Consider the following 13,351-nt stretch of genomic DNA (forward strand, 5'->3'; position numbering starts at 1 on the left):
TATTTTGTGCTCTCATGGTTTCTTCTCTCTGCCCTGGACACTGGAAGTCCCTTAAAGATAAAAAGCATCTAATTCCTTTCTTCTTTCTTTTTTCACCATTCCTCACACAACCTTCAAAAAAATGGTCACTGACTGATTTTCTTTCCCCCTCAAGTAAGATGTCATCCCCAAGATTTAATGAAGTCCTAGGCCAACAGAAATTTATTTCCAAGGCAAAGGAGACTAGAAAGAGATAAAGGACAAATTCTAGACACAATGGAGGCCCCTCCAAGGACTTCATCCTCTCTTCTTTGGAGGTCAGCCAGGATAATTTGAATTTTAGGAGCATGGATTTTAGATACTCAATTGTATTACTGCACATTAGTTTTTCAAACATACATATAACCAATTTAGCTAAACAAAGACTAGTTAAGACACGAATTCAATTTGGCTTAAACATTAAGATCATTCTCTTGGGTAGATTTGAAAAATGAAAGAAAATGAGTACCTTGCCAGTTCCAGGAGGTCCTGCCAACAAGACAGCTCTTCCAGCCATTTTCTTGCTTTTGATTAATTCTACTATCACACCACATGCCTAGACACCACAATGGAAAGAAATAATAAATGAGTATTAAAATGTTTCACATGGGGATAAAGTCCAGTTTCTGGTCCAAACAATTCACATATATTCAGCCAACACCGAGCGCCACTACACTGCAGGCAATGTTCTAGGTATTGGGAGCAGTGGAGGGTGACAGAAAAGAAAGCCTTGTGGTCTTGGGAGCTTGTGGCCTAGTGGAAGGGACACACACAAAAACATGGTAGATCACTACTGCAGGGTGCCTGGGTGGCTCAGTGGGTTAAGCCTCTGCCTTCGGCTCAGGTCATGATCTCAGGGTCCTCCAACTGAGCCCCGCATGTTGAGCCCCGCATCGGGCTCTCTGCTCAGCAGGGAGCCTGCTTCCTCCTCTCTCTCTGCCTGCCTCTCTGCCTACTCATGATTTGTCAAATAAATAAATAAAATCTTTAAAAAAAAAAAAAAAAGGGCGGGGTGGGGGGTGGTAATGATCTGGGAAGGCCTCTCTGAGGACACTGTATTTGATATATGAAGCTCTGGGCAAAGGGGAGGCAGTGTTCCAGACAAAGGAAACAGTAAAATCAAAATGCAGGAATGAGCCTGGCATATCCAAGGAACAGAAAGGCTGCAGTGACCAAAGCATAGGTAAAAGGAGAATGGGAAGATGAGGTTTAAGAGGCAGGCAGGGGCCAGGACTCACAACAGGATTTTAGTACTTAACAAAGTTTGGATTTTAATCTACATGTAATAGTAAGTCACTGAAATGGTCTTGGGCTCTGCATCCCATGATGATTTCTTTTTAAAAGACCTTGATGGTGCTATGTAGAGAATGGTTGGTAGGGGTACTAAAGGGAGCAGTGATTTCTAGCCTGGGAGCCAAGGATAGACTCCAGGGGCTCACACACATCCCGAGATTGGGAATAAAACTGAAAACAAAACTGTGTACATATGTTCCAGGGAGGAGACTCACAGCTTTCAACAGAGTCCCAAATTAACCCATTAAGGGTTAAGAATCAAAGCATACAGTACTAGTTGGCCATCAGTTAATTCCCAGAATGTTGCAAAGCAAATGCTGCATTGAGGTTAAACTGAGAGCACCCTAAGATTAATCGACTGTCTTTCAAATCCTTAAGAGTAAATTACTTGGGGCACCTGGGTGGCTCAGTCGTTAAGTGTCTGCCTTTAGCTCCTGTCTGCCTTTAGGTCCTGGGATGGAGCTCAGCACTGGGTTCCCTGCTCAGCAGGAAGCTGCTTCTCCCTTTCCCACTCTCCTGCTTGTGTTCTTTCTCTCTTTCTGTCAAATAAATAAAATCTTTTAAAAACATTTTTTTAAGTAAATTACATGATGATTTGTTGTTAAACCTTAAGTTCATACTAACTCTGGGTACTATTAAGCCATTTACAGCACGTACATACATATACATATAGATATATAAATATATGTGTGTAGAAGTGCAAATTCCACAAATGGGTTACTGATTTTTATATATTTTAGAATATTTAACTTTATACAAAGAAGGCTGAGAGTCACACTTATTGAACACATATCCCAGGACTACAAGGTTTCTTACATTGACTTAATAACCTAATATAAGACTTAGGGCACGCCAGAGCTCTTCTCTCTGGAGAAGTACCTTGGTCCCACACTTCCACAGCCATTCCAAAAATGTGGGTTTAAAGAATACATGTGGACGGGCTGTATTCCATTTTGGGCTCAGTTGGAAAAGCACAGTGCCCTGAAGAAAGGCTACAAGCTATTTTTCAGCTGCTGCATTTCTAAGAAGAAAGAGGCTACCCACTATGGTCTTTCCCTAGAGCGCTGTGATATTATAATCCTCAGCATTCTTGGGGAAGAAAGTTTCCAAAGCATGGACGTGTGCTCTTACTGAAACACTAGGACCTCTTCCATTTACTCTCTCTCAGTTTAAGCACCAAATTCTTTCCAGTGAGATATGTTCAGTGAATTCTAAAATTTAAAAAGAACTGGAAAGGCCTTTAACTAGTCTAACTCTCTTCATTTTTCAGATGAGATATTAAAAACCAGGGAGACTGCTGATATGACAAGAGTCATGCCAGGACCCGGAAGCTGCAGCGGGATGCCTATTAATTCAATAAATAAATAAATACTGAGCCCTGATAATGAGTAAGATTTGGTGTATATAATAATACTTAATCAACTCTCTTGTCAGGAAGCTCATATTCATAAGGAGGCGTAAAGCGTCATCTCAGACGTTAAGAGCACTGATACTAGACGGCGCCTGGGTGGCTCAGTCAGTTAAGCATCTGCTCTCTGCTCAGGTCATGATCCTGGGGTCCTGGGATGGAGTCCTGCATCAGGCTCCCTGCTTAGCAGGGTGTCTGCTTCTCCCTTGCCCTCTGCTCCACTCCCCTACTCATGATTTCGCTAATAAATAAATAAAATCTTAAAAAAAAGAGAGAGAGAGAGAGAAAGAAAGAAAGAAAGAAAGAAAAAAAGCATGGATTTTGGAATCAGACAGGCTTGGTTTTAAATTCTGTCTCTACCACTACCCTCTGAATGACCTGAATGATCTACCTACCTAACCTGTGTGAATCAAATCTCCTCCTCTGAAAACAGGTCATAATAGTGGCACACACTAAGGGCTTAAGGGTAAAGTGTACCACTGTCTGCAACTTACTTTGAAATCCAAAAGTGGATTGATGGATGGATAAATGAACAGATGGAGGATAAACCTACAGAGTAAAATGTTCATTGTAGTATTTACGCCCATAGGTATTCACTATACAAGTCTTTTTCTTTCTTAACATCTGAAAGGAGACAGAGTAAAGTAGGCCAGTTATCAGGGTGGAGGTGAAAACTGAACAACGGAAATAAAGCTGCCTGGTACATAGCAAACATTCAGCCAGTGTTAACTATTTTCAGTAACAGGTCCTCAGTAAGCAGAAGCTGGCAAAGAGAAGTTTCAAAGTCCCCCTGACCCAGTCAATGTTTCCATTTTTTTTTTAAGATTTTATTTATTTATTTGACAGAGAGAGATCACAAGCAGGCAGAGAGGCAGGCAGAGAGAGAGAGAAGCAGGCTCCCTGCTGAGCCGAGAGCCCGATGTGGGACTCGATCCCAGGACCCTGAGATCACGACCTGAGCCGAAGGCAGCGGCTTAACCCACTGAGCCACCCAGGCACCCAAATGTTTCCATTTTTTAAAAGATCATGCTCAAAATAGAAACCAGAGGCTTTTCTTTGACCCTTTCTTCTAGCCAAACGGCTATAGTCTTAAGCTGGTATTAAGTGCAGATGTCTGTAACTACTAAACCACGGCAAGGCCAAGGGGCATGGATCTCACCTTAGAGCACAGGCTAAAATGTGGCTGTAATATCATAGGGAGAGCACTGATTTGAGAGCCAGCAATACCTGTGGATACAAATCCCAGCACCATCATTACTAAACTGAGTGGCAAATGGGTAGGTGCAGTGACCTCAAGTGGGAACCCTCAATTTTTTCATCTGCAATAAAATAATACAAAGAGTTTGAATGGTTTCATGGTTATAATGTAAGCAAAATTACTTGGCATCATTGCCACTTAAGAAAAGTGGATTTGATTGGAATGGTCAAAAAGGACGCTGCAGCATGGCTGAAGCAGACTGCTCCTCTCCCTAATTTCATTTCCCTCCTTCAGCCCCCAAGCCCTGTGAACCAAAGTGAGTTTTCTAAGGTTGATCACGTCCCTACTTTAAAATCCCCATGGCTTCCCGCTGCAAAAGAAATCCAAATTCCTTACCATGTCCGACAAGGCCCTGGGGAAACTGACCTCCACCAAAATGTAATAATTATTTTATTTACCGGCTAAACGTTTATCGTCTCAAACCACACTAAAATGTAAGCTCCAAGAAAGCAGGGACCTTAACTAACTTCTTCCCAGCTTATCGCTGCGTCACGAGGAGAGCAAGGTGCAGAGGGAACTCAAGAGCGATGCTGTCAGTAAGGTGAACCGCCCGCGCGGGGTCATCACCGGTTCTCCCGGGACTCCCCCTCTCCGAATCCCAGCGCGGACCTCCCTCGCCGTCCCCCACCCCATAATCCATTCTCACCGCCCTAAGGAAAGGTCGGCGGGACATCCATGCGCGCGCCCCGCCCTGAGCCCCCACTTCAGCGGCCTCACAACTCCCGGGCCCGGCACACCTCTCGCGCGTTCTCCTGGCCCACGAGCCCCGAGGCCGCTTGCTTGGCCAGGCCGCTCTCGTCCAGCCCCAGCCCCTTTACGTGGCTGTGGGAGGCGATGCGCTGCGTCTTCGTGGTGCTCTTCACCTCCTCAATCTTCATCTTGCAGACGCCGGGAGCCAAAACCAGCGTGGAATACCGTGAGCGAGCACCACACGCCCCACACCTGGGTTACCATGCGGCTGTTACTAGGGCGGTTTGTCAAGGCCCGCCTTCCTCGGCGATCCATTGGCGAGGGCGGGAACGCCTCCGCTCTCCATTGGCTCTTGTCTATGCCCATCGAGGCTGCCGGTAGGGCTCCGCCCACCCACTTCCGGCTGTGTCTCGGAGTTGGCTTCCCCCGCAGCCGGCACTTCCTGCTCTGGTCCTAAAGTGAGAAGAGAAGGGATTTTTTTTTTTTTTTTTTTTTTAAGAGAAGGGATCTTATTCGGGCTTTGATAGTGCGGCAGTGAAGTGGGGTCCTGGAGTCGGGTTCCTAATCCTACCATCCTATCATCGCATTTGAACGTCATACCCTTCAGCTCAAGTTATTACCTCCGATTTGGAGATGAAGAAAACAAGTTTAGAGCTTAAGTTTTGACTTTTGCTTCCTTAACAGTTTTCTGACTCCCAAGCCTTTGCTTTGCCTCCGTCGGGAGGCCCCGCTCAACCAACCCCTCCCACCCTGGCTCTGCTCGGGATCCTCCCTGGAACTGTCTTCCTCAGCTTCTCCTGGTCTTCGTCCTCTCCCTTTATTTAAATAATGTTGACAGTGAATATCATGTTTCCAAAACTCTACCTCCTTGTGAGGTAGTCCAACTCCTTGCTCTTTCATCTCTAGTTCTTGACTCCACTTTTCTCCACTCCAAGCTTGACCATCTCAGCTACTTGTTTCTCAACCCTCTTCTGCTTCTTCTTTTCTTTGGCTTCTTTCACACTTGACCTTTGAACGCAGAAGCCCAGGTCAAGCCTACCCCTGCCTTCACTGCTGCCTCCTGAAGGCAGAATAAAGAACTCAGTAATGAACTCTCACATGTGTGATCAAGGGTACAAAGACCATTCAGTGGGTCAATGGGAAAGGACAGCCTCTTCCACAAACTGTGCTGGGGAAACTGGATATCCATGTGCAAAACAAAGAAGTTGGTCCCTTATCTTACAAAATATACAAAAAATTAACTCAAAATAGAGCCCAAATCTGCTCTAAGGAACTTAACCTATAAAACTCTTAGAAGAGGCACACCTGACAGCTCAGTCAGTTAAGTATCTACCTTTGGCTCGTGTCATGGTCCCAGGGTGTTGGGATCGAGCATGGAGTTGGGCTCTCTGCTCAACAGGAAGCCTGTTTCTCCCTCTCCCTTTGTACCCCCCCGACCAACCACTGGTGCGCTCTCTCTCTCAAATGAGTAAATATAATCTTATAAAAAAACTCTCAGAAGAAAACACAGTGGCAAATCTTCATAACCTTGTATTTGACAATGGTATCTCTTTTTTTAAATTAGATTTATTTATTTATTAGAGAGAGAGAGAGTGAGAACAGGGGGAAGGGCAGAGGGAGAGGGAAACTCTAAGCAAATTCCATACTGGGCCCATAGCTGGATGTGGGGCTTAATTTCATGACCCTGAGATCATGATCTGAGCTGAAGCCAGGAGTTGGATGCTCAACTGCCTGCACCACCCAAGTGCCCCAAATTTGGCACCAGTTTCTTAAATATGGCACCAAAGGCATAAGAAACTAACAAAAAAATAGAGAAGTTTGACTTAATCAAAATTTGAAACTTTTGTGCATCGAAGACTTTATCTCTCAACAGAAGTGAAAAAATAACCCACAAAATAGAAAATAGTTATTAATCACATTATTTTTTTAAAGATTTTTATTTATTTATTTGACAGAGATAGATCACAAGTAGGCAGAGAGGCAGGCAGAGAGAGAGGAAGGGAAACAGGCTCCCTGCTGAGCAGAGATCCCGATGTGGGACTTGATCCCAGGACCCTGAGATCATGACCTGAGCCGAAGGCAGCGGCTTAACCCACTGAGCCACCCAGGCGCCCTATTAATCACATTATTAATCACATTATTATATTCTTATATTCTTTATTTATATATTATATTCTCTTATATTCTTTATATTCTCTCTTTATATATCTCTTTATATTAATCACATTAGTTATTAATCACATTAATCTTCAAAGAAGAAGAACAAGAACACATATCTGATGAGTGTTTAGTATCTAGGAAATAGAAAGGGCTCCTATAAGTCAACACACACAAAAAAAAGAACAACCCTTTAAAAAGTGAGCAAAAGGGCATCTGGGTGACTCAGTGGGTTAAAGCCTCTGCCTTCGGCTCAGGTCATGATCCCAGGGTCCTGGGATCAAGGCCCGCATCGGGCTCTCTGCTCCTCAGAGAGCCTACTTCCTCCTCTCTCTGCCTGCCTCTCTGCCTACTTGTGATCTTTGTCTGTCAAATAAATAAATAAAATCTTTTTTTAAAAAAAGTGAGCAAAGGACTTGATAGACATGTCTCTCAAGAAGATACACAGATGTCCAATAAGTACATGAAAAGATGACCCATGTCATTGGTCATCAGGGAAGTACAAATCACTGAGATACTTCTTCACCCCATTAGGGTGGCTATCATGAAGAAGAAGGAGAAGTTGGAGGAGGAGGGAGGGAGAGGTTGTGGGGAAGGAGGAGAAGGAGAAGAACAAGAACAAGAACAAGAAGTGGGGAGGGGAGGAGGAGAAGGAAGGAGGAAAGAAGGGAAGGAAAGGAAAAAAACAAAATAACAAGTATTGGCAAGGATATGGAGATGTTGGAACCCTTGGGGATTGCTGACAGGAGTGCATAATAGCACAGCTGCTGTGAAAAACAATTCATTGCTCCTCAAAAAGTTAAACACAAATTTACCGTACAACCCAGCAATTCCACTCCTAGGTATATATTCCAAAGAACTGAAAACAGGAACTCAGCAGATAGCTGTACACTAATGTTCATAGCAGCACTGTTCACAGAAGCTGTGATACTGTGATTTATAATAAGAAATACATATTTGGTCTGGCAAAAAAGAAACAAGAGATCCAAAATAGAGCCACTTGTGTTAAGCCCCATGGCAGCAAACCAAGACTAACACTTAACCTAATTGCAGTTTCAACCCCTTCCAGAAATATGATTTTAACCAGTCAGTGTGGGATTATCTGGTTAACACTACTGAGATAATCTGCATTATAGACCCCTATCTTCCCCCACAGGAAGGAGACATGGCCTGAAACAATCCTCTCCTTCCTAGAAACTTTCTTTTTCTGCCCTCTTCTTCCTATAAAAGCCTTTCATTTTGTACAACTCCCTGGAACTCCCTTCTATGTGCTAAGATGGGATGTTGCTCTATTCATGAATCATTAAATGAAGCCAATTAATCTTCAAATGAATTTTGTTCTTTAACAGGTCTTTGCACTGTTTCTGGCATCAAGCTCCTAAAGCCCTTGGTATTTTCTAAGTTATGAAAGCTCAAATGTCTATTATGTTAATAAGGTGACTTTTGGACTACACCTTACGATGGGAGCTGGTTACCAGGAGAACTAACCAAGGGATTAAAGGGTCGGCATTTTCAATCCTACCCCCTGGCCTCCAGGGAGATGAGAGGGGCTAGAGGTTGGATCAGTTTCCAATGGCCAATGATTTCGTCAATCATGCGTACATAAGCCTCCATAGAAACCCAAAAGGACAGGGTTCAGAGAGCTTGATGAACACATGGAGATTTGGGGAAGATAATGTGCTTAGATGGTGGTAGCTTTCCCCATACCTTGCCCTATGTGTCTCTCTTCATCTGGCTATTGATCTGTATCGTTTGATATCCTTTGCAGTCTTAAAAAACAAAATTCAACTGAGCACATTTTAAAGATGTTATTGGCTGGATTCAACAATTCATTAATCAGGTAGAACCCAGTTAGCAGAAAGGATCTCTGAGGAGCTGCACAAAGTGAAAGACTTTTTAGGCAGAAGGGAGAAGGAATAAGGAAGTCCCAGTTAAAAAAAAAAAAAAAACAACAACTCCCCCAAAAATGGGTTGGTTATTACAAGGTTACATGCTATTAAGGGATGCAGGCTCTATCAGGCAGATTATCTAGCACCAATCAGACGATTCCTGATCATTAGTTTAAGATTCTATTTTTAGGGAACCTGCGTGGCTCAGCCAGCTAAGCAAGCATCTACCTTCAGCTCAGGTCATTACCTTGGGTCCTGGAATAGAGCCCCACATTGGGCTCCCTGCTCAGCGGGGAGTCTGCTTCTCCCTCTCCCTCCGTGCTCTCTCCCTTTGTGTTCTCTCTCTCGTTCTCTGTCAAATAAATAAAATGAAATTTTAAAAAAAGATTCTATTCCTTGGAAGAGCAACACTAATTAAGTCTTGGTTTGGTGATGTGGGGGTTGGCATAAGTGAGTCCACTGGGAGCTTGTTGTCTTGTTTTTAACAGTTTTCCCCCTTTTGATCAGATTTTTAGTCCACCCAAAAGATGTAATCAAAATGTAAAGCATTAGTGCTACTCCCAGATACTGCTCTAGAATCCTGTGTTTTGCTGAATCTTGTATGGTATTCACAGGTCACGATGTCAGGTTTACATTCTTTAGGTCAGTTGTTTTTGTTCCTCACTGGCAGTGGCTGGGAACTTGCATTTAAAGCTTTGGAGAGAATATGGCACACCAAGGAGACTATTATGCTTATTATAAACAGGATAATTCCCAATGTGCAGAGTACACTTCAGAGCCATGGTACCAAGATCCCTGCCAATCAGCATCAAATCAAATACCCATGTGAAAGAACCACTTTCAAAAACTAATCGGCTTGTTCACTGATCTTGCATTCCTACATCCTCCCCGGCATTCAGCGTTCGGAATCATGCCCCTTTCTGGTCATTGCCAGCCTAATTGGCATGCTTGTTATTTCAGCCTGGGCTGATTTCTGGGGACAGAGCAGACAGAGATAATTTTTCTTGTAACTTAGAGGTGGTACAAAGACCTAAAATTAAATAATATTGATTTTTATAGTAGGAACATTATTCCCTTTCTAATTCTCTTTCTACAAGTCTTAGGGGGAAGAGTGTAACTTTAACCCTTTTCTACCACTTGCTCATCTCCCTAAGGACTCTGCAACCAAGGGTTTTGTGGTTCTGCCTACTTACTGTGATCGTTTTCTGATGTATAGGCAAATCCTTTTATTTAAGCTGAAAAGCAGGTTACTTTAAGGGAACATGTTAAGAGGTAGGTGGTACCTGGATGGGACACAGATTATGAAGATGGTGCACATCACTGGGGCTGAAGGAAACTAAAAGAACAAGGATCAGCTGGCCGGGAACAGAAGGGTCCTGCATTCCTGGCAGCATGGAGGCCTCCTACTCTGGCTTCAAATCCTGATGTTTTCTGAGCAAGTTATCTCTCTAGGTCCACTCCACTGTGCTGTGAAACAGCAGTAACAACACTCACATATAGGATTACTAAGAAAATTAAACGAGATCTTTTACATGGGGCTCTAGTGTCGGGAAGGGCACAGAAAGTAGTATCAGAGCCTTGGAATACAAAGGGATGGACTTTTGTCTCCCCTTTTATATCTTCCTTCTCTGTGTGTTTCCTGGACTTAGTGGGTCATTTTTGCCATGCTTTTTTCAGCAGAAACAGTACCCCAGGGAACCCACAGAAACTGCTGTAGGGGGTAGAGGCGGAAGTCAGGCTGGAGACAGGGTCAGGTTAGCAAGGGCTAGTCCTCTGTCTCCTACTGTAACTATTCTGGGGAACAGGTTTTCCATTTCAGCAGGCATGTCCCACTGCAATGGGGGAAGCTAGTGGCATCTACCAAGTCCCAGTGTCAGCCTAGGAAAACAGCCAGAGCCTGCAGCTTCTGAGGGCTTCAAGGGCTCTGTCCTACTGATGTCAGATGCACATTGCAGTCAGAGGTCAGGGTACCCTGGATGAAAGTAGCAGGTCTGAGCAGAAGACAGGGACTGAGTTTGTTTATGGTGTAAGTCTTAGTGATCCTTAGGTCTAAGATGTGGAGCAAGCCTGGTAAAAGCCTCTGATCAGTTGGGAGGGAATTAGGAGATTCTCATTTGTGTAATAAAGATGAAAATAGACTCAGACCTCCAATTAAATGCTTGCATTCATTTCCTGTTGCTGGGGCAACAAATTAGCACACACTCAGTGGCTTAAAACAACATTTATTCTCTTAGAGGTCTGGAGGTCAGTATCCAAAATGGGTCTTAGCGGACTAAAATCAAGATGTTGGCAGGGCTTCTTTCCTTTCTGGAGGATCTAGGAGCAAATCCACTGCCCTGCCTTTTCCAGCCTGTGGAGGGCTTGCGTCCATCTTCCATCTTCAAAGACAGTTATGGCCAGTGGAGCATTTCATGATACCATCTCTCTGATTCTGACCCTCCTGCCTCCCTCTGAAAAGGACCCTTGTGATTTGAGCAGGCCCACAGGATAATCCAGGATAACCTTTCCTTCTCAAGATCCTTCACTGAGTCACACCCGCAAAGTCCCTTTTACTATGGGGTAAAAGATTGTAGGACAGGGACATCTTTGGAGGTCCATTATACTACCCCAGCCAGCCTCCCCTCCTGGGAGCTCACCACAGCCCAGACTGATTTCTACAGGTTGTAGTCCGGTGTCAGGGCACACACTTTTGTATTGCTTGCCCTGGGAAACAATTCCAGGCTTTCCTCCAGCTGTGCCAGTTGGATCGCATGCTCCCTACCCAACCAGTTGCTACCGCTGGACCTGGGTCTCAGGCTCACTCTGAAAGTAGAGGGGAGGCAGTCTCCACTGTGACCTGGAGAAGAGGTGGTGTGATGCCTCCAAGGAGAACCAAGGAGACTTTCAGAAAAGAAGGGAGTAGATTCTAGCCAGTATAGACTATAATGATCTTGTAAAACATTATCATGTCCATGCATGGATGGAAGAAATGGTCACACAGCCAGCATGAGCTAGGGCTCTGATCTGAAACTATGTGGGACCAATTCTTGCCAGGACACCCTCTTCCTCACCCTGTGGCTAGTGGCATCAACAGATCTGTTTAGTACTGGGAATGGCATGCAGCAGCTGATGGCCCAAGTGACAGTCTCATCTGAGGTTAGTATGGGGCATATTGAGGAAGGTACATGGTTAACAGAATCGCTGGCAAGGTAGTTACCCTCAGAGAAAAGGGAAATTTCCATTTCACTCCTAAAAGAATCTTTAGAAGCCAAAACCTAAATCAAAGAGCAAAGTATAATAACTTCCTCTGGGCAAATTTATAATTAATCCTGGATTAATTGGCCTTAATGAAGTTGAATTAATTACTAGCTGCTTGTAAAGAACTTTGAACTACCTTAGTACAAAATGGCATTAAAGAAACAGAAAGGAACCAGCATTGCATTAACATTAAGAACAAATCCCAAATAATCACAATTCTGCAGGCCGTTTCCTGCCAATCACTTCCCAGGGACCGTGCCCAGCCTGTGGAACTGTATGAGACCCAGAAGTCTGCTGCAGAGGGGCTTGTATTTATGGGCTAGAGGTTTGTGGGGGGGTGAGTCCAGTCAAGAAACACTTAGGGTGGTGGCGCCTGGGTGGCTCAGTGGGTTAAAGCCTCTGCCTTCGGCTCAGGTCGTGATCCCAGGGTCCTGGGATCGAGCCCCGCGTTGGGCTCTCTGCTCTGCGGGGAGCCTGCTTCCTCCTCTCTCTCTCTCTGTCTGCCTCTCTGCCTACTTGTGATCTCTGTCTGTCAAATAAATAATAAAATCTTAAAAAAAAAAAAAAAAAAAAGAAACACTTAGGGAACATTTGCCTGTGTCAGGCCCTGGGCAGTCAAAGATGTGTAAGGAACCCTCAGCCGACTAGGATTGGGGGTGGCCGGGGGTGGGGGGACTTCAGAGCACCAGATTGGCCTAAAGCAAACTCAATTCAGTGGGATGGATAGACAACTTTGCATAAGTGAGGCATAGTGTGATTTTATCTTGCTGGCAACAACACCTCCACTCCGCCCAGCCCCAGCCCTTGGAGTGAGCTAATGACTGACACCTGCCTAGGCAGAGCATTTTATGTCTGTGCTTGGTGCAGGGACACACAACTTCATCCGGGACAATGAGACTCAATGTGGGGACTTGCGGTTGCTGAGGATGTAAGCTTGGCGGTGCTGGCAGCTATCCTGTCATCATGAGGAGAGAGTCTGCCTGCAATGGAAGCAACCCAGAGGGGTGAAGAACAAAGCTGGTGACTTTGTGTCATTGTCTGAGCCCCTGGATGAGGCTGACGTGAAGATGAGTGCTTCCTCTAGACCTTTTAGTTTGGTTGATTTATTGAACTTAACAAACACTAATACAGCAATTACTCTATGCCAGACGTTGTTCTAGGTTCTACACAAATACCACTTCATCTAATCCTTGCAACCCTGGGAGTTAAGGACTCTTATGTCCTATGTCACACATGACAGAACTGAGGCACAAGAGGTTCTGTAACTTGCCCAAGACTACACAGCTTTCAGGTGGCAGGGTAGGATTCAAGCACGAGTGGACAGCCCCTGGAGCCTGTGATTTTAGCAATAGTGAATAGCCAGTGAATCTCCTTTTATCGTTTTTCACTTTTGCTTCAGTT

The 13,351-nt window shown here is 44.5% G+C and overlaps 1 protein-coding gene across 1 annotated transcript in view; it reads right to left on the bottom strand.

Moving 5' to 3' along the window:
* The window catches only part of RUVBL1 (RuvB like AAA ATPase 1), a 45,004-nt gene extending 40,057 nt beyond the window's left edge, over nucleotides 1-4,947 (bottom strand). The window contains exons 1-2 of the mRNA XM_044252883.1: nucleotides 4,715-4,947; nucleotides 488-574 (exon numbers count right to left, since the gene is read on the bottom strand). Of these exons, the coding sequence (XP_044108818.1) occupies nucleotides 488-574; nucleotides 4,715-4,855 (228 nt within the window). The 5' untranslated portion in view covers nucleotides 4,856-4,947. The remainder of the gene's footprint in view (nucleotides 1-487; nucleotides 575-4,714) is intronic.
* Between the last annotated feature and the right edge of the window lie 8,404 nt (nucleotides 4,948-13,351).

This window comes from Neovison vison, chromosome 6 (genome assembly GCF_020171115.1).
Source record: "Neovison vison isolate M4711 chromosome 6, ASM_NN_V1, whole genome shotgun sequence".
Lineage (NCBI taxonomy): Eukaryota > Metazoa > Chordata > Mammalia > Carnivora > Mustelidae > Neogale > Neogale vison.